At 51.1% G+C, this 20,674-nt stretch overlaps 1 protein-coding gene across 12 annotated transcripts in view; it reads right to left on the bottom strand.

Annotated features, from left to right (window-relative positions):
* Nucleotides 1-976: 976 nt before the first annotated feature.
* The window catches only part of FHIT (fragile histidine triad), a 763,307-nt gene continuing 743,609 nt past the window's right edge, over nt 977-20,674 (bottom strand). For 11 of the 12 annotated variants that reach the window (XM_025198990.1, XM_014517979.2, XM_014517977.2 and 8 more), the window contains 2 exons: nt 8,556-8,665; nt 977-1,277 (listed from right to left, as the gene is read on the bottom strand). In XM_025198990.1, coding sequence (XP_025054775.1) covers nt 8,564-8,665 — 102 coding nt within the window. In that variant the 3' untranslated portion in view covers nt 977-1,277; nt 8,556-8,563. Of the gene's footprint in view, nt 1,278-8,243; nt 8,286-8,555; nt 8,666-20,674 lie in introns of those variants that run through there. The other variant, XM_025198989.1, reaches the window with a different exon arrangement.

The raw sequence follows: 20,674 nt of genomic DNA, 5'->3' as shown, positions 1-20,674 counted from the left end.
GACCTGCTGCGGCTTTCCAGAGGTCTGCTGGAAGCTGCCTGCTGTCGGGATGTGTCACGCTGGATCTTGGATGTCGAACGGGATTTCTGGAGCCAGACTGCTGAAGCTCCATAGCATAACTATAGCCAAACGTCTTGGGTCTGGTCCCAGCTTTGCTGCTTGTGGTTGACCGGCACAAAGGCATCAAGGCCACGGGGCAAATTCGCTCCTCGCACAGTTCCCCCGACGTTGTGGAGCCATTACTCCAGGTGTGAATGCGGCCCCTTTGTGTTTCCCGTTGCTTTCTGCTCAGATGGTGATGCTTTTGGAGGACTTGTTTAGCCACTTCTGTGCGCCTCATGTTGTAAAGTCAAAGCCAGTCCAGAGCTGGGTAAGACTTGTGTCAGCCCTGACACCACCGTGCGGGAGCTAACACAGATGTTGCCTCCTAGACGACCATTGCTTTTCTTCTCCTCCACGTTTGCTGCCATTTTCCCCTCGGGCTGCGCTTGCAGCAGGCAGCTAAGCCTCTGCGGGCTCCCTCCTTGAGCGCCGGCGATTGCTGAGTGAGCGGGTCGCACTGACCGCTCCCAGTCAAGCTGGTTTTGGTTGCAGTCTGCAAACTTTTGCCGCCCTGACCCCTAATGTGTTGAACACCAGCTCAGCAGCTTTGCATATTTATTAATTCCCTAAAGTGTATTGTACGCCTGAAGCCCCCGCAGCTTTGTAGCAACACATTAAAAGCAGAAGGGAAATGTATGATCTTAAGAAAGGTTATGCATTGCTTGTTCTATTATCTTATCTAGCCAAATGGTAGCTCTCCAGGTCTGTCTTATCTCGGCTGTAACAAAGCCTTGGTTTCTGCGGAGCACAATAGCCCTAAAAGATCTAATTTTTCTGAGACACAAAACCTTACGTACTACCGCAGAATCTCAATAAGCACAACATGGAGTACTGCTTTATAAAGTACCCAAACACAGCAGATAAATATTTCTGCTAATATTTTATTTCGATGTAGGCCAAGGGACAATTTTAAAAGACTCACTCTAAAGCACACAGTTCAGAAAATATAGGCTGCTAGTCAAAATGCTGTTTGGAACCAGGATGTCAGTCGTTTTAGATGAAATTCAACCCTGATGATATCCAAAGGTATAATAAAATGTTTCAAGGAAGACGCCGGTGTTTGCAGAATGTAATAAAATATGCTTAGCTGCGGTTTCAGTGCCATGGAGAGCTAGAGCACCAGTCCTTTTTCAGGCTTTCGCGTGCCTCAGGATTTGCTCCAGACAGCGCCTCACCTGAAAAATATTGACCGTAAAAACAGACATGAAGTTAAAAGCAATAAACACTTCTGGCCTGTGTTAGACAAAATGTGAGTTTGTATATTGTTAATTGGCTGGATGCTCATTAGCATGTCATGAGGGGAAATATGGCAAGTGATAGAGAAGATGAAATATTCAGTGGTAAATCCAGACACGGCACATTCAAGCTCCGATTGCAGCCTCTTGTACTTGGAGAGGAGGAAAGGATGGTGCGCAGTGACTTTGAAAACACCCTGGACATTTTGCTTTGATTTCTAACATCGGCTATAAGTAAAGCTCACTTGCAAGTAGCACTAACACCTGTACATGGCCTGGCGCTTGACAGTGGCGGGCAGGCCTGTTATCCTCATTGGACAGGAGGTGAAGGGACTTGCCTGAGGTCCCTGAGTGTACCAGTGGCAGAGACAAGAAGGGAGCCAGAGGACAAGGGGCGTTCTGGATCCCGGACTGTGGTCCCAGGGAAGCTGTGCCATGGTTTCCCCTGCACTGCGCACTGGCCTCTTGTATAACTGCTGCGAGATCGTCTTGAAACCAGAACCCGCTGCACGGCTTCCTAGATCCTGGCCTGACATGCTGTGGCATCTCTGCAGAGACAACAGGACGGCAGTCACAAGCGGTAGCGTAACGTGGGATAGACGAACAGAGCACGTGCCCTGGATGGGACGTCACCATCACAGATGCACGTGCGCCCTGAGGATGAGCTGCTGTCCACAAAGGCAACAGACTCCTGAGCACATGCGGGCCTGAACAAAACCGCACGCATGCTGCACCTGCTAGACTGGACAGTTCAGAGGCGAGCGCCACGTGTCCAACCACATCCCTCTTTTGTCGCGTAACTACCCACGTGAACAGTGTTTTACACCTGGCCGCCCACACGACTGGGCTATCCAGACTCACATAAGGGGAGCTCCTAAGCTGTGCGGCCTCATGCAAGTTGCTGGTGGCACTAAGCAAAGCACTAGAATAACTCGATTACAAAAAACCCCTCCGTTAACACTCAAGCTCTTCAGTGTTTGCTTGTCTCCTCTTTTGCCCGACAGCTGCACTTGCATGCCTTCCCTTCGGGGCTCCCGCAGCCCCCACACGAGCGTCAGCTTCTTTTGTGCAGACACGTTCGCCTTGGTCTTGTTGCCCAAATGTGTTGAGCCTCCACCGTGTGCCTCTCCTCGACTGACGGTTGTTTTGCACATATTTTATGAACCTTTTTGAAAGAGGATGGCACTGCTCGGTCTGCACACCCACGCCGGGACAGCGCAGAGGTAGAGCTCAGCACCATCTTGGCACTGATTCAGATTTAAAAGCCCTCAACTGCTCTTTTCAGCCGTCTTTGAAACTTCAGTTTGGCTGGACGCCACCCTCTGCTTTCCTCCAGAGCCCCCGACGCGGCCCGACCAGGCCTCCCCTTCTCCCCTGGCTCATCTCTGAGTCTGCTTGATTAACCAAGCATGAAACCAGATCAACCGGCCTGAAGATACTTGGTACATGATATTTCAGCTTAGCACTAATTCTCCTGGCCGCGCATGTGAACATCTGGCCTTTCAGAGGTTCTTCCCACTACGCTAATGAACTTAATACTTTGCCTTTAAAGCCACGCAGCTGTTATCTATCTTCCTCTTTGTCTGCGGCGTTTTGACGGGAACCACAACCGCAGCTTCCAAGCGCTGACCTGGGCACCTCAAAGGGCTGTAGAGAGGTGAGCCAACATCACTGACCCTCGAGAAACGGAGACACCGAAGGTGAAAAGCAGTCTTGTGCTGAGACAGCAGTAGGCCCATTTGCTAGCAACGCCCTCCGAACAGGACACTGAAGTGGGAGCAAAGTGCCAGACCGCAACAGAGCGAAGCCAACTGATCACCTCCGCCACGCCGGCGTTTTCTCTGGACGGCGTCAACCACGGCTGTGACGCACGCCGACTGGAACAAGACCCGACGTGCACGGCCAGATGAGATATCAGTCCGTATCAGCACGTCCCAATTACATAGGGAACCCCTGTGCCCCTAAATCGGGGTGGCTGCCACCCACTGCCCTGAACGCTGCATAGTTCATGCCGATTAGAGGATAAGGGGATGGCACTCAGAGGTGTGAGCAGCCCCAAACCCGCTGTGGGCGCAGCACGGCGATGACATGAGACGTATTTACATCTCCCGTGTCAGAAAGACTTTCATGCCTTCACCAGCTTTCCCCTGCGCACCCGGGGTTGCACACAGAGGCTTTCCCAACGCTTCTGCAGGCCAGGCTGTGTTTGCCTACGGGACTTCTGCTCCTGCTATTCACTTCCCTTGCGTTCAGCTGAAATGAAAAAAGGATTACTTTCTATTTATTTGTTTCTTACAGCAAGAAAACTAATTTTGGGAAAGAGCGTGGATCCTCTTGTCGGAGCCAGGCTTCTCTTCTGACTTCCCAGCTCCTTCAAGTGTAATGTCACACCAGAGGGGCATGCTTGGAGCACTGCTGCCCTCCTGACAGCCCCTCGCGCGGACGTTTCTCACGGTGCCTTTGGAGCCAGAGTTTCACTCTCCGGGGTCACAGCAGTGTCTCATGGACAAGCAAACAGTCAGCTCCTGCTTTCTAATTAATGGTTCTTAGAGGCTGCTGAATGTGTGATATAATTAATAGCACTTAAGTCTGGAGTGCGGAGAAATCTAGAGCTGATTGCTAAACTGCATGTTTACTTAGGGATTATGTGCAAACAGTTCCTGAGTGCAGTCACGGGCTCGTGGGCCTGTGTAACAGAGTCAGCTCATGGGATTAGCCAGCTGTGCCGAGGGAGCAAGGCTGCTGTCGCCACAGCTGGCCAGTGCTCCTGCCACGCCAGGCCGCGGGAGCACAGCTGGGTTCTCCCCCGCCACCAAACCCCTCTGAGCTGGGGGCAGTGCGATGCTGCAGGCGCTGGAGAGCGGTGGCAGAGGGGCTAAGGCACCTTGCTGCAGCCTGGACTCGCGCTGCACACTAACCCGGCCAGCCCGGGGGCAGACAGAGACAGCCGGATACGGTGCAAGTCACCTCTCTCCATTCCTGGCGTCCTCGACCTGGATGCTGTTGCTGAGGGCATGAGATGGTGCTGACGCCGTCATGCCTGCTCCTTCCTTGCGAATGTCCGCGGTCTCTGGGGACTGGCACACGCCGCTCCCATCGAACGTCCAGATCTGTGCTCTGAGCACGCCACAGCAGCGTGTCCTGCATCATGGCGCCGGCCACACTGCACGGGGTATGCGGGCACACGCTGTGCACACATCGCGCTCTCACGATGGGGAGGGTGGCGGTGGGGCAGGCCAGGGGTTAGCTCTGCTTTGCTGCATATCCAGTGGCCAAGCTCCTGCTGTTGGAGCTACAGGGTGGGCTTCGGATTCATGTGTAGGCTGCAGAGACTTGGCACGGGGGGGGGGCAGACAATGTCACCCTCTGCCATCAGTCACCAAAGCCCAACACCAACACCACCCACTACATGACACGACAGAAAAATATCCAACGCAGAAACGTCTAAGAAGCAGAAAACTCCTCCCAGTATCCGCCAGAAACATCAGAGAGGAAGCAAGAGACATCATGGCCCCAGAGAAGGTGGGAAAAGCAATTAAACAACCACACACGGCTACCATCTTCACACCCTCCCGGTCCTAAACTCCCACGTAAGGGGTGGGTAAACCTGGATCAGCTGCGATCAGGCTATGGAGCCTTCAATAAAATCAGACATAATGGGGGCCTTACAAACTCACCATCGTGCCCCGGTGGCAAAGGAGATCAGACAGCCCCGCATGTACTACCCGGCTGCCCTCCACGTGGTCTGCCAGAGGGAGCGAACAGTCTGAAAGACTAGTAATATTGTTGGATCTACTCTTAAATGGTTGGAGGAGTCGACTTCCTGAAGTCATAGGCAAGAAGAGCACAATGATGACCCCATGCCCCCTTCACTTGCAAGACGACGACCCGTGCCCCCTTCTCTCGAAAGGCCAGGAACCGAGTGCCAAGAACAATAGGAGCCACGGGACAAAAAAGGGTCAAACAATTAACCCTCCGACACCTAATAACAGGAGGTCTTCCCGCTGGGGGTAAGGGCTCAGTGGACATCCAAAGCACAAGTCCATAGGGTGGTGCCCAACAACACCAGTTGAGACAGGTCCTTAGGAGGAGGGGAGTGGGGCTCAGATAACCCATCGCCTGGCCCCACATCTGCCTCCAGCACCTTCTTCTCTTTTGGATGGGAAGAAAAGGAGACTACAATTCACATTGTCTGGCAGTGTGGAAAAGACAACTCCTCAGTCGTGGCGTCAAGTCGGGGGCGGGCGCGTGAGGAGGCCTGACACCAGACAGCCACCCCTGGCATGCAGGATGCTTTATTCTGAGCCACTTAAAAGCAGATCCTGCCTTTGCAGTGACACGTGAAATATTCATGTGTTTAAGCAATTAAAACCTACCTATATAGCTCCACCGGTAGCTGGCCACGGTGTCACGGTCATCCTCGTTATGCAGCGGGACCCTCTGACATTGCGCTTGAAGTTGGCTGATGCTCTAACGGCATCGGGGCGGCTTTGGGCATGGATGTAACAGGGAGCTTTCCTGAGACTCGTCTCTCAGCTCAAGGAGGGGGCTCGTGGAGAGCCAGCCAGGCGGACAGCCAGACAGACTGCAGCATATTTCTTATCACACCTGAGAGTCAGCAGGCACACGTCTCATCTTCGCTACTCTCTGGTCCGTGTGCTGTGCTTTCAAATTCAGGAGAGAGCAGGACATCAAAACATTTACCCTACTAGCAAGGCTCTTCGTTCTTGCGCTGCGTAGAAACCTGGCGAGATGCGTCTGAAAACAGACTCGAGACGAGGAACACGGCGCGCAGCATTGCCCTCGCAAGAAGAGTGCTTTCTCTGTCTCTCCATCCCGCGCCGGGCATCTTTCAGTAAGCGTTCTTGAGCTGAATAACTGAGCGCCCGAATTACTGATGGTGCCAAGCCTGGGTGATGTCAAGCAAGGACGTGGCACCTTTGAAGTGAAGAAACGCTTTTTCCAAGTAACTTGTATTCCCCATAAAAGCATCTGTTGTGCTTGTGTGTTCAGCGAGAAGCAGGTGCTGAGCTGTGGCAGGCAGGGTGGGTCATCTTACTTCGGCCACGGAGAGGCTCTATAATACGTCTCCCAGGAGCCCGGCTGCAGTTGCGGACGTCCCGAAGAGGAGGACTCCGCCTGACGAGGCAGGAATACACCGAGGTGCGGGGAAGTGGTGGAAGAAGGGGTGTGCATGGATACTTGTGCTACACAGCTGTTCAGCCTCACCTCATGTATGTGGCCACGTGCACAAAGGAAACCGCGTCTTCCCATCGTTGCAAGGAAATACCTCCTCACCGTGACCCTGAATCGAATAAAATGCAGCCAGAGATGCTAAGCAGGATTTATTTCTTCAAGCAACCCCCAGGACATTTCGTGTAGCCACTGGTCAGATGGTTAGGCACGCTAGCAGGCAACCCCAACAGTCAGGAGAGTCTGCGGGAGATCAAGGCCTCGCAGACAGGAGGGAGACCATTGAGAGCTTCCTATTATACTCACGTGATATTTTCCCTTCTTTGTGATCACTTCCCACCAAAGGACCGTTGTTAGGAGTCAACTTTCAGGCATCACAGATGAGACATATCCAGTGAATACAGCTGCGTGGTTTTCCTGGACCTTACAGTGTCACATGGCTGCCACGAGTGGACCGTTCAAATGCACCGAATGGTCTCAGAAGGGACACGGTATCTAATCACATATCTCAATATTGAGGCCCTCCGTTCAGCCGTGCAGTGAGTACCCAAGTCCTCCCTTGGGAATCAACCCAATTAATTGGTGTAGAGGAATCACAGGAGCGAACCTGATGAACCAGTATTTCCCCTCCAAGCGCTCAACGAGAACGACAGTGCAAAAGACCCAAAATGCTGCTGTTTGTTGGTTCCTGAATTTCTACATTCAGCTTTTTCTAACCGTCTCATGGGCAGCAATAAAAACTCAACTGAAATCGCATCTGGGGATGCTTAGATATGCCGGAATAAATCCTCCATAGGTGAAAAGCAAAAATAGCACCGAAGGAAAATGATGATGCCCTCATTAATTTGCTAGGAGTTTTCATCCTTTCAGAAACAGGGCCAAGGGAGCAGACAAGATATGAGAAGTCCAAAAGATGCTGAAGTGCATCTTTGAACGACATTCAGAGCCTTTACATTTCCAAAGACAACGCTCTGCCGGGGACAGGAGTTTCACGGTGATGCCGCAAGTTTGGGCATCGTGGGCCGAAAGCAATGGCAAGCAACATATAACAACACAGACCCAACAGTAATGACATACATATTTCATTGAGTGCCATGTATGCTCACTGAGCGTCCCGGGGGGCGTTAGCCAAAGGTTTTGCCAACTGTGCTGGGAGCCGCAAGTCCCAGCCGCGGCTGAAATGAGGTTGGAACGAGAGCATTCGACGATGGCAAGCGACAGACGGAAAAGGAAGCCTTTGCAGTCTTTACACTCGTGAGCATCCCAGCATAGCTCGTATTGATCTCACGGTGGCAGTTCAGCACTCTTGCAAGGCTCTCACATTTGGGCCTACCAGCATGGGACGAAAATACCTCAGTTTTTAGAGCACAACATGTGAGTGCTTGCCTAAGCAGTTTCTATTTTTTTTTTCCCCCCTTTCCTTCAAAACTTTTCCCTCTTGGGCCAGTGGAAAACTTACCAGGACACGCGGCTCTTCAGCGGGTTAATGTTGTGAATGAGATCAAACAAGTGCTTTATGATGGAAGGAAGGAAAATAGCCCCCTAATACACAAGTATGCACACACCTCTCATTAACCAGCCACCACGTGGACACCCAAGCTATAGTGGGAAGTGATGTGAGACACCTCTGAGCAGTAGCTGCTGGCAAATTCAGGCTTCTCTAATCCATTTTGCCTTGTCCTCTGGGAACTGGATGCTAAATCTGCCTCCGAGGTGTGATGGGGGCTTTGGAGGAGGCCTGTGCTGGAGGGATCACTGTAAGAGCAAGGCATTGGCTTTGAACCACCACGCCGTGGGCATAAGGCAAAGAAACTCCCTGCCCTCCCATGTGCAGCTCCTGTGCCCCCTTCCCTCTACCGTCTGCCTCTTGTAGGGTTTCCTGCCTCCACTTCTTGGGCTTTCACTGCCCTACAAATGCCTCGGGACAGGGTCTGCATCTTTAGGGTGCCCAGGTGGGACCTACCAGTCTTGGGTGCTGCCTGGATACATTCATCTGTGCCACCTGCTCAGGATGGGGTTTTTTACCTCTGGTTTTACTGGAAATATTTCTTCAGACTTGCGGCTTCGGCTGCCATGTCCTCCTCGGAGCGCCACTTGCTGGGGGCATCCTCTTTGCCTTTGTCGTGGCGTTCCAGCTTTGCAGCGGCGGGGGAAAGGGAGAAGAACGGAGTTAGTTGATGCTCTCTCAACGCTCCCACGGTCAAATTACGCGCGAGCAAGAGAGCGAGCGTGCGCGGTCGAGATCCACGCAGGGTGGTACGGGAGATGGGTGACTGTGGCATGGATTATCTGGGCCAGCAGCTATAGATTTGGATGGAGCTGGTCGATTCTGGGTGGACGGGTGGGACTGGTAGGGATGCACTTTGGGAAGGGAGGGGAAATGCTCCTAGTCCAGGTTGGGACAGTCCACGGCCTGATGAAGGCTTGGGGTTGATGAATGAGTGCTATGACATACAAGTATGACACTATTATACAGATATATCATGTAAATCCGGCTCTGCCCAGGCAGCTAGGATTGCTCTTGAGGACGTTTCAGTTTAGGTCCATATCCTTCCTCCATGGAAGTTTAGTAACACCCTCTTGCCACGCTGAGCGGGGGCTACCTAACCACACCCCGGCCACAAAACCCCTTTTACCCCACTAACCACCTTGTGTGCCAGCTGCCCATCCAAATGGGAATGATAACATGCATGGGAAATCGTTCATTGCTGCCTTAGGTTTGGAAACTGCGGCACGTACAAAGTCTTACTTGTTGCCGGGTGAGTGCGACGTGCCATCAGTTGTGTCAGGAAAGCCAGTCCCTTCACACTAACACACTGCTCTAGCACACACATCCCTATTCCTACCTAAGCAACCTCAAAGCACTGATCAGACAAAGGCAGTCACTGCAGAAGATGGCAGAAACATCAAGAACATTCAAATTAAATACCTATTTTGGCTCAAAAGTATTGCAGGTTTCAAACATGCAGCGCGGGCTGCATCAGGAGCACCGGTGCGTCCGAGGAATAACTTAATGTCTACTTTTTTGTGGCTGTCAGAGACAATGGTGGAAAATAATGAATTTGCACCTCTTATTCCTGAACAAACTTCAGTGCAGAAAATAAAGCCCTTAAGAGCAGAGATGAAAACAATGTCGCATTTAGCCAAGGCAACTGCAGTGCCATATATGGCGTGCTTAGCAATAAACTAGGATTATTAGCATATATCCACCCCACAAATACTTTTATTTGTGCTATGTTTCTCCTGCTCCAAATTTTGCTGCCAGCTACAGTCCGATGCAGCTTTACATTCTGCTACAGAGATTTCATTCTGCTCAGCAGATGAGGCTACATTAGAAAGCTATTTCCTTCCATGCCAAGGCAGATACGATACGATAGCTGTAGGCAAATGAAACCGTATTACTGTTCCACCGGTACAAGACTAATTTTCATTTTTATATTAGCTGTAGGTATGTTATAAATCTATCTTGTAATGATTTTATAGAATTACGGAGGAAGATTTAAAAACCAGGGGAAGGTACACTGTGTACGTTGTCATCATCTATCCTGCCTGCCTCCGGTACCTGCGTCAGAAACAGAAGCCCGGCTGCTAAGCGCCTTCAAACAAATGCAAACGCGGTTGCGTATGAGACTGCGCTGCTTCAACTGGTGCAACAGGAGGATGCTTGTGGCTAGTCGGGAAACGGCCCTGGCTTCCCGTGTTTCGCAGAGAGGGACAAGCCGGTGCCGCGGATGAAGTTACGAGAGCGTGGGAATGGACCGTAAAACCCTCGAAGTGGGTAATGGTGCCTGGGCAAGCCTGCCCTGCTCAGCCCTCTCTCCCCACACCTCCCTCCGGGCTCCCTGTTGTCTCCCGATGCCTTTCTCCACTTTCCAGGATCCTGGGCATCACCTTCCTCCTCTCCTGCCTCCCTGCTCTGCTCTTGGGAAGCAGAACTGGGGGTTTTTAGGCTTTGCTGTTTCCACAGCAAGAGACGGGTCGAAGCCAATTGCTCGGCCACTCGTCTCTCAGACCAGCCAGCCAGAGCCCAAAGATGGATAAAACCCCGAGAGCCAGACAGCGCCGGACAAACCCGGGCTCCTTTCCAGGCCACGATTCATTTTAATTCCGGCTACCGTGAGAAATGGCAGTGCCTTTTAACACCGCCATGCGTTCCCACCACCCCGCTCGGACCTCCCCCAGCACGAGGCGTCCCTGAGCACGGCGCTCTCTCTTTCGGTGCCGACACACGAACACTGCGTTTCCCAAATGGAAATCGGAGCCCAAGGTGAGTTCTCCAAGGTGACGAGAGAAGGAGGTTTCCCTTTGCTACACAACCACTCACCTTTGAAAGCAATCGGTTCTGGACGCGAGGTTACCGTGGGGGTAGAGGGGGCAGCGCCGGATCCCGTACATCCAGCAACAGAAATCGCGTGACGTACACAGCGGGCAGAACAGCCCGTCCTGTTTACTCTGTGCGACTGCCCCCTCCTCTGCCTGGAGAAAAGGGCCAAAAGGCGGCTCCAAGAGCCCTGGATCTGTCCGGCAGGGCGCTCCCCTGGGTGGACTCAAGAGCAGGAGGGAATTTGCAGGCAAGGATGCAGACAAACAGGGGCACGTCAGAGACAGAGGCAGCTGCTAGGAGCAAGCAAGGAGCGGGAGAAGGAAAGCCACCGTATCTCCTTCCCGACGGGCTGCCAGGTGGGAGCGCACAGCTCCTGCTAACAACACACGAGCTGACCTCCGCTGCTCCTGAAGCTGCTACGTGCTGGCCTGGTGCGAGCATCGACGGAGCAGCTCATCCTCCGCCGTTTCATTGGGACATGGCCCGCTGCGTCCTGGCGTCTGCCTGCAACGCGTCTTTGCGGTACTACTTCTACTGGACTTCCCCCCGCGTTTCTGATTCAGGACGGAGACAGGCCGAGTCTCACGTGCCTCATTACCTTTCCGGTCGGGTGCGAGGGCGGCGCGTGTATGTTGCGTAACGCCAAGATGACGCCACCAGCAAGAGTGCGGGTCGCTTGTTATCCCCCGTGCAAAGTGTTCGGGGTGGTGTTTAACCCTTTGTTACACCGGGGGCTCAGAGCTGTCTCCCAGAATCAGTCGACCCTCGGTGCTTCCCGCTGGGTTAGAAACCGGCCTGGTTTGGGTGAGGAGTCAGCGGTGTCTCCTGGGGGCAACGCAGCATCCTTCCACGCTAAACACAGATACAGCAATTACGCAGCCCTCCAATCGCTGTTGCTAAGTAAAGTGCGCCCACAACCCGCTCGCAAGCCTCCAGGGACCAAAGAGTGGCAAGAAACCCTTTGGCAGGAGCACAGCGAGCCGCTGGCAGAGCAGACCTTTGCAAGGGTCAGCGTGAGCACTGTCTAGGGCAAGTGCTGACGAGCAATGCAAGGAGGATAACGAGAGCCCTTTTCGTTTCCCCGGGCTCTGCAATCCAGCACGAGCTCTCCACACATGCCGTGCAAGGGGGATGGCTGGGAGGAAAACAGATCCTGCTCGTCGCTCTTGGGGTTTTGTTCCTAGCACCTGGAGGAGGGGTGTGAGGAAAGGTAAAGGGTGCTGGTGTGCTTGCCCGAGGCGTGCGCACGGCCACGCCAAGGCAGCTCTGTTCTGCACGCAGGGGTGCGGAGCAGGCAGGCTACGCGTCCCCGACGTGGTCCGGACATGCTGCCAGCGCCACGGTGCACGCAAGCGCGCGGCCCAGGCGTCGCACGAAACGGTGACCTGACAGGCTGCCAAGCCCTCTTTGCATTGCATAAACCTGCGGCGCACGTTTTAGAAACGTCAGTAATGCTCGTGTGTGCGAGAGAGAGGTAAGCAAGGTCCCCACTCCAGATGGAGAGCTAGCCAGCCGCACAAGCAAGCAAGCAAAACCTATTTGAAACCGGCGGAAAAGCAGCTTCTTCCATGCTTAATGGATACAGGAATATCACAGAAATGCAAGCATTAATAACAGAGATAAGAGAACAAATTAATGTGGCTGAGCTACATCCCTCTCAGAGGCAGGCTTGGGATGGCTCCAGAAAGCAGCCATCGATTGCAGCCTGCTTCTATTATGTTATAAACTTTTCTATTTTTTTAAATTTGAGACAGACGCAGAAACACACATTACACAACCCTCAAATCACCGCTGCCCGGCAAATTACAGCGTGTGTCTGCTCGACATTCTTCAAGCACCGAGAGTCTTGTTTACCAACCTAGTACATCTTCGTGCCTTGCGGGACGAATAAATGCACTATTGCTAAGATATGCCCTTCTTCAAGCAGATCATTACTGATGTCTGACTCCTTGGGCTTCCTGATAAATTACCCTCTTCTTTCACCTCAAGCAGAAAATGCTCTTCCACCAATAATCCATGACTGTCAGTTTTGATTACTTGTAAACAGCAAAGCTCTTGAAATATATCTCTTTGCAAAAAAACGTTCATTTTCTCACTCATGCCGCCCAGCATCACATAACTAAAAGTTGTTGGTGCTGCAGAACGCTTTGCGTTTTTATCACCGCAGTCCTTCAGGGAAACGCAATATTATTTTATAACGCATTTGCGTGGCGGGATTTCTTCGTGCCCTTTGCAGAGAGGAACTCAGAATTCACCGTGCGGCGGGCCGTTGTCCTCCTGGGTCGAGCAACGGCCGTTACTTGTGAGTGACAAACACATTACTGCATCTTCAACTTATGCAAAACCACTGGCAGGAAAGCAAAAGTCATTAATGTGGCTTTCCAGCTAAAAGTGCTGAAAAAAGCTTTGATATTAATTAGCAATATTCTCATTCTCAGTGAATATGTGGTGTTGATGCTGAAGAGTTTGCAACCCCCAAAGTATTAACGTACAAGAAAAATTAGAGTGCTGGAAGGTAATTATGTCAAACTACTGCACTACAACAAAACTCAATTGCCTAGCCAATTATATAGTATAATATTGCATTATCAAAGCCAGTAGCCAAAGGAAGATCTGAGACTTTGCCAGCCTCGCAGTTTGGATCCGATATTACTTACTATCCAACTGGCGGTGTCAGTGCGAATACGCCTTGGGATTGCAGCGCGTCGTTCCCATACCGAGTGTCTGCGCTAAGGTAAATGCTGCAGAAGGATATATCGTGGTCAGGCTCCCATATGAATTGGGAGAGGACTGAAAGTTTCTCTGTGCTAACCGCGGACTGCAAAACGCTTCTGTGTACGATAGAGTGAAAGCAGAAGCGGGTCCGGCCAATACGAGCAACTGCCGAAGCAGGGACTGCTGCACCGGGGCCGCCATTTCCCCAAAATGTCCTTGGACCAAGACGTATGCAGGCAGCGGGACGCAGGCGGTACATCTCTCTTCGTGCAGAAAAGCCAGCATGAGATTCTGGCTGGTCCTTCGGCAGCGTGGGGAGCTGGCCGTCATCTTGGACAGACCCCTACGCCCCGCGCTGATCGGCCGCTTGCTCCAGCCTGTTCCGACAGGGTTGCTCCACACCTCTCGCTCCCAGCGAATCCCTCCGCACTCCGAAAAACATAGATGCAACATGACTTCTGCCGACCTCACGCTGGTCCCTGTGCTGGCCTGCTCTGCTTCTTGCCCCCGGCTGGGTCTGCCTGGTCCATCTAGGCCAGTGATGCCCAACCAGGGTGCCGCAGGAAGCACGAGGAGGTAAGTGAGGTGTGAGGACATAAGGATATAAGGAGAGATTCAGGCTCCAGGTGCGAGTTGATAAGCAGATAAGGGCAGACAGGGCTCTCCCTATGCGGCAGCTCCCCTCCCCTACTGCCCTCCTCTCTGCCAGGAGGTGAGCACTGTAATGAATAAATTCAGTTTGGGGTGCCACTCAAGTCACAAGAGACACGGAGGATGACCTGAGGCTAACAGTCCAAAAATGGTGAGCACCACTGGTCTAGACTTGGGGCCCAGACAGGGGCTGTGGCTATACAGACCTTGCAACATACAGCCCCGCTCCTGGTAGGGCCTTAGATATAACTTACACAGTTAAAAGGATAAAATCAAAAGACCCAAGACCAGTGTCTGTCTCGGGCAGGACCGGCCCGTTCCTCCGGGTTACAGAGCTGATGGAGGGGCTCTCAGGAACCGCTCCTATGGGCACGGCAGCGAGCTGTTTTCAGCTCTCAAGTCAGAGGGGCTGGCAAGCTGTCGGGGTCTAACACGGTGCAAGGAGACTAGTGCTGCACGCAGCTGCCGCAGGATCTGTCCCCTTGGGCCCGTGCTATTTCCACGGCATCCCGATGAGCGCGCCACGTCGATCGGCCCCGGCCCACGGCCTGCATTTACACCACAGGTAGCACAGACTCTGCTGCCGTTTAATCACCTTCACAATCACTACCCCCACTAGGGACAAAAAAAGTATCGGCATCCTGTGAACTCCCCATCCGCGGGTTTGACTTGGGATCCTACCTCGTTTACAGCAGGACTTTTAATGAGTCCAAAACAGAAATGCTTGTCATCTGAGGAGTCTGCTGCGTGCTTGTCTTCCGTTCAAGCCAGCCAGGATGAATGCGTAAGGTGCCCCAAATAAATCATCTGCGCTCGCTGAGGCGTTACGTTTTGTCCATGTCTACTGGAGATTCCCCGCCTCCTCCTCCCTTTATGATTTGGGCATATATACATGAAAAGGACAATGTATTCATTATCACCCGTGCTGATATTATCCTCATCATTCATCTGCTTCACTGGAGTACAGTGTCAATGATGTATTTTAAAAAAACTACTTTTTGCATTGACCCTTTGCTGTCACAGCTTTAAGTGTCTCACCTGGTTTTTGCTGCATTGTGGGAGGAAATGCAAACGCACGCTTGACTTGACGTGTGAGAGTAATGCCGCCCCTCTTCGGCAAAGCACTTCAACACCGCTTGCCTCTAAGCCGGCACTGCAAGCTACGGCCACTCTCGTTTCAGGGGTGGTGTTGGTTGGAGCCCTGTTGGTCTAAGGACACAGGCAGACAAGGTTTTTTGGGTGAATATGATCTCTTTTATTAGACCAACTAAACAGCAGGAAAAATTATTCTTGACAAGCTCTTAGGTACAAACACCCTTCTTCAAGCATAGGGAGAGTGCAGATTGCCTTCCCTATGCCCGAAGAAGGGTGCTTGTGCCCAAAGCTTGTTAAGAACAATTTTTCCAACTATCTTTTAAACCAACTAAATAGTTGGAAAAATTGTTCTTGACAAGCTTTTGGGCACAGGCACCCTTCTTCAGGCACAGGGCAGACAATCCGCACTCTCCCTAAGCTTGAAGAAGGGCATTTGCGCCCGAAAGCTTGTCAAGAACAATTTTTCCAACTATTTAGTTGGTCTAATAAAAGATACCACATCGACCCCAAGAAGCTTGTCTGCCTGTGTCTGTTCTTAAGCCCTCTATGGAATACAGACCTAGAGAGCCTATGCATCCGACTGGAAACTCTTTGCTCAGTCGGGCCTGGTTTCTGACCCTCAGAAACACGTTATACAGCAAAACCGTACGTGAACGCAATGAGAAAACCCGCCTGGCTTCTCTGAACCAAACAAAAAGTCCTACGAGAGTAGCTCTTGGAAGCCGCCTTGCAGGACCGGCACGGTGGGAGGTGGTAAGCCATGCCCCAGCCATGCTTGCTTCACCTCCAAGGTTCATCTCTCTCCCTGCAAACCCCTGAGCCACCGAGATCCTCTGGAGAACTCCAGCAAACATATCCCCCGTGCTCACCAGGGCTGCTTGTCTGGGTGAGGAAAGCATCGCCTCTGCTAAGTTGTACGGGCGAGCTTTATATTTCATAATAAAAGCTCTTTGAATGCGGCCTCGCAGCCTTTGAGCAGCAGCACAAACTGGGTCCTGCAGATGATCTATGTGTAGGAAGGCAGTTTCAGCAGAAAGGCTTTGCACACTGGAAAGAAAACACTTAGGATCAGACAAGCTATTTTGTTATGGAGGAGTTAATGCTCATTTAATGCCTTTCACATCAGATCTGAATCCATATGTTTGCATCACTTCCCACTCCCGCCCTGCTCCCCTGCCCCCCCACCTGCGGGAAAAAAATAACACCGACCAAAAAACAGATGGCACTGCAATGAAACATTAAATCCTATTCCAATACCGGAGCAATACCATGAATATTTCACAGAGGCACCGGGGCTGAAAAGACAACACCACGACCTTTGCAAGTACCTTACGGGCTGTCTAACCTTGGAATTGCTCCTGACACACTGAGGACATGCAGCAGGGAGGCCAACACTATTTTTAAAAAGTTGTGTATAGTTCTAAAAATTAGTATCTCAATGTTCCCATTATATTCTGCCAATATGAATGATATTTACTCTAGCTCTGAGAAATGAAAGAAATGCTAAAAGAGAAGCTGCATTAAGAACCCATTGTTATTCTGCTGACCTAGTGTCATTCTTGCCAGACAGGTTTTGTCAAGGATAAATGCCCCAAAGTCTGAAAAACTCATCTCCTAAAGCAGCAGCAAAAGAAAAATAAGACGTCCTCTGTATCTTAAATACATATACAACCTGGCAGCAGCTCACGCTGCTTTTCCTGACATCACAAAGGGTTCTGCATGGCATACAACCACAGCTACGCGAGCAGTGCTGCAAGTCGGAAACTCCAGATGGCTAACTGCCGTTCCCAGTTTTTGCCAGTTGGCTGAATAGCGCCTTATAAGCTGAACCTGTAAATTGGAAGTTTCCTTAAAAGACGCTACGTGGATGTTTGACTAATTCCTTTGCTGTCACCGCAATCTTTCTAAAATAGGCTGTCTGCAGCACAGCATGCACAAACCCTGCATTCGGGGTGGTGGACATGGATGGAGGGGAGCTGTCGGAGCAGGTCAGGGAGCTCCAGACTGGAAGAATCACAGAAAATGAGGGTTGGAAGGACCTCAGGAGTCACGTGGAGTGCAACCCCTGCTCAAACCAGGACCAGCCCCAACTACATCATCCCAGCCAAGGCTTTGTCGAGGCGGGTTTTGAAAACCTCCAAGGATGGAGACTCCACCACCTCTCTGGGTAACCTGTTCCAGTGTTTTGCTACCCTAAACTTACCTAACCTCAACTTCCCTTGCTGCAACTGGAGCCCATTGCTCCTTGTCCTGTTATCTGCCACCACTGAGACCAGTCCAGCTCCATCCTCTTTGCAGCCCCCTGCAGGGACTTGAAAGCTGCTATCAAATCCCCCCTCAGTCTTCTCTTCTGCAGTCTAAATAAGCCCATTTCCCTCAGCCTCTCCTCACAAGTCATGTCCCCCAGCCCACGGCAGACATTTTTGCTGTCCTCTGCTGGACTCTCTCCAACTTGTCCACACCCTTTCTGTAGTGGGGGCCCACAGCTGGACACAGGACTCCAGATGTGGCCTCCCCAGCACTGATAGAGGGGAAGAATCACTGCCTTTGACCTCCTGGCAGCGCTCCTACCGATACAGGAACAGAGGGGAAGTGGGGGGGAGAGTTTCAGCTTGCTCCAGGCAAGGAGCAGCATGCCTCTTAGACATATATGAGGAAAGAGATGCTTCTTCCCTATATACATCCACTATATACCACTGCTGGCAGACCATGCCACCCCTGCCCCTTTGAGCCTTGCAGTAACAGAGGGTGATAGCCAAGCCCCCTTCCTGTCCCACCACCCCACTAGCCTCACTGAGTGCATTTCCATGGGCTTTCCGGTGCCAAATCCACTTCAGACAGGGTATTTGGCCCTTACATACTGCAAGTGCATTTGGACGAGGAAGGACACTCAACGCCTTTGCCCCCGGCCTTCCGAACGCGTATGAAAAATATTTATCTACCCCGACCTTTTCTTTGAACAGCAACTGCTGGGATGACCAGTTTAGCTAGCTGCAGGCTACAATATCAGCTCTGTTCCTGAATATCTTGGTGTCTGCTTAGCAATATTACAGAGATCTCCACTGGCAAAATGTCATGTTGTCCTGATCAGGGCTTTGTTTCAGACCTTTCCCTGTTTCTTCTACTTGTAGCAGCAACGCGGTTCAGAGCACGCGCGGCAAGAAGAGAGCGCGCTGTGATTTTTGCTCTCGAGGTATCATCACCGCCTTTCATTAGCTTGCAAGAGCCCGAGCCCACAGACGGTTTTGAGTTGTGTGAACAGCTCCACATCTCCAGAAATATGCTACACTGATTGACAAAGCAGTACAGGTTGTGAGCCAAAATCCACAAGCTTTATTTGGGTGAAGACTATAGGTAAGCGTTTTTTATTAAAATACTGTAAGTCCTATTAAAGAGGGACGGGCAAACCAGCGCTCATGTTTCCACCTATACCTACCCACACTTCTCTAGTGCTTCAGTATAAGAATGCGTATGTACCAGTACTCACGCAGTAATACAATACATCCGTAATAATGGTTTGCGCCACTTCCTATAGCCGATCAGGCTGGAGGACCCTGAAGAAGCGCTAGTCCCGTCATTTAGACCACGCACTCAGGAGCGGCAAAGAGCCAGGCAGGACACGGACAGAAAGTCAACAAAATAAATAAGTGAAGAAGGAACTGGTGGGGAAAAGGCTACCCAGAATTTGCTGAACCTCAGAAAATAAAAACCGCCTCTGGCACAGCTTGAATTTAATTGTAGGGGACTGAAGGAAGAGTTCAGAGAAGTTTTCACTAGATGTGAATCATACATGTGCTTGATGAGCAGAGTTTCTACATTATCCCAAAAGCTTCCCTTAGTATTTTGGGCTAAAAGTCCAAGCTGCCTGGATGTGTGGCTCAGTTTGGCACAGGTCTTTCGTCTCAGCTGTTGGCTAGGCACTGTGCGGGTTTCTGTTTCTGTCTTGCGATGGCAGAATTGGTGAGGGGCATGCCGTGGGAGGATTTACACGAGGTGCCTCAATCTCTGGGACGGCGTTCTCGTCTCTCTCGCTTTCCGGCCTTCTCACAGCCGTTTTGCCGGCCCCTGCCGGGAGGGACACTATGGTGTTTCTCCGTGCCCGGGTTATCCCAGCTCTATGCTCAGTTGCGCCGTAGCGGACGCGCGACTCCGGCACGCTCTGCCCTGCGACAGCGATTCCCTTTCGCCGGCGGTGCTGCAATTGTGCAAGGCGCAGCCTCGACAGCTTTATTTTCTGCGTGGCCACATGACATCCTGTGAGTCACTTCCAACAAAAAGCCACTGACGGTGCAGTCTGTACTCGTGTCAGCTGATCATATTGCAGAAACCAAATGACCCTTCATATATATTTCAGCTAGGAAATTGCAGTTTTGCTTTTAATAAAAAAAGAACAATATTTTACTGATGGTACATAAAGTCTGCTCCACCGGGAAGCTGGCATGGTGCCCATCATCTTCCACAAAGTTCAGTATCTTTGTCAGTGCTCATATACTTGACTTCTTAATTGTGTATGTTCACTGGCTGTGTCAAATGGAGTTTTCCTTTGCCTTTGCTCACTGTGTATTACATCTTTTAATCGGTATATATAATTACTTACCACAATCTGCCATGCCAGATTTTCTAAGCATTAGTCTAATTAACTTAAGCTTGATAATTATGTTTCAGATATCATAACAGTATGCCCAGAACTTGCAGATTATGCTGCTGGCTCCGCTGATTCTGATAATATCTTTTTTGCTCTCACTTTTTCCTTTTCTCTTCTTCCCTTCCCCCCCGTTTCTTTCGGGGAAGAAGTGGGAGCAGGAGAGGCTGGCACTTAGTTTTGGTGTAGTTGAAAGTTTCCCTGCAAACAAAATCAGTTTGTTTCTATTAACAAGCCGTCAAATCATTCAACTCAGGGATACAGCAGATCAGAAATGCAAGGTTTTCATGTATGTACATGCCTTGAAAGATGAAGGGGTTATTGAAGAAAGAAATGTGAACCTCCTGCGGTCCGAATCACACACATTCGGACACAAATCTACGGTGGCTAATGGTCAATTATGAACGTACTTGGACTTTCCACCGGTTCCCAGTCTGAGTTACTCTAACGATATGCCTGTTGGCTCCAGCCCGCCACCAGGGAGGCAATAAATAAGTGATAGCACGCACAGGACCTGGCGCACACACCTTTAAAGCACAGAAAGATCGTCCTTGGTGAACAGAGGCAGGGCATGTGGACATATTAAATATGCAAGGCTGAGACCCCAAATGAGGTAAATTATGCAGAGAAGACTTATGTCATCATTAATACATAAAGGAAGGCAGAAGAAATCTGAGACTGGGTATTGATTTTTGCTGGCTTCCTGATTGAAAAGAA

The sequence above is a fragment of the Alligator sinensis genome, unplaced genomic scaffold (genome assembly GCF_000455745.1).
Source record: "Alligator sinensis unplaced genomic scaffold, ASM45574v1 scaffold469_1, whole genome shotgun sequence".
NCBI classification, from domain to species: domain Eukaryota; kingdom Metazoa; phylum Chordata; order Crocodylia; family Alligatoridae; genus Alligator; species Alligator sinensis.
This window is presented reverse-complemented; position numbering and strand designations above follow the sequence as displayed.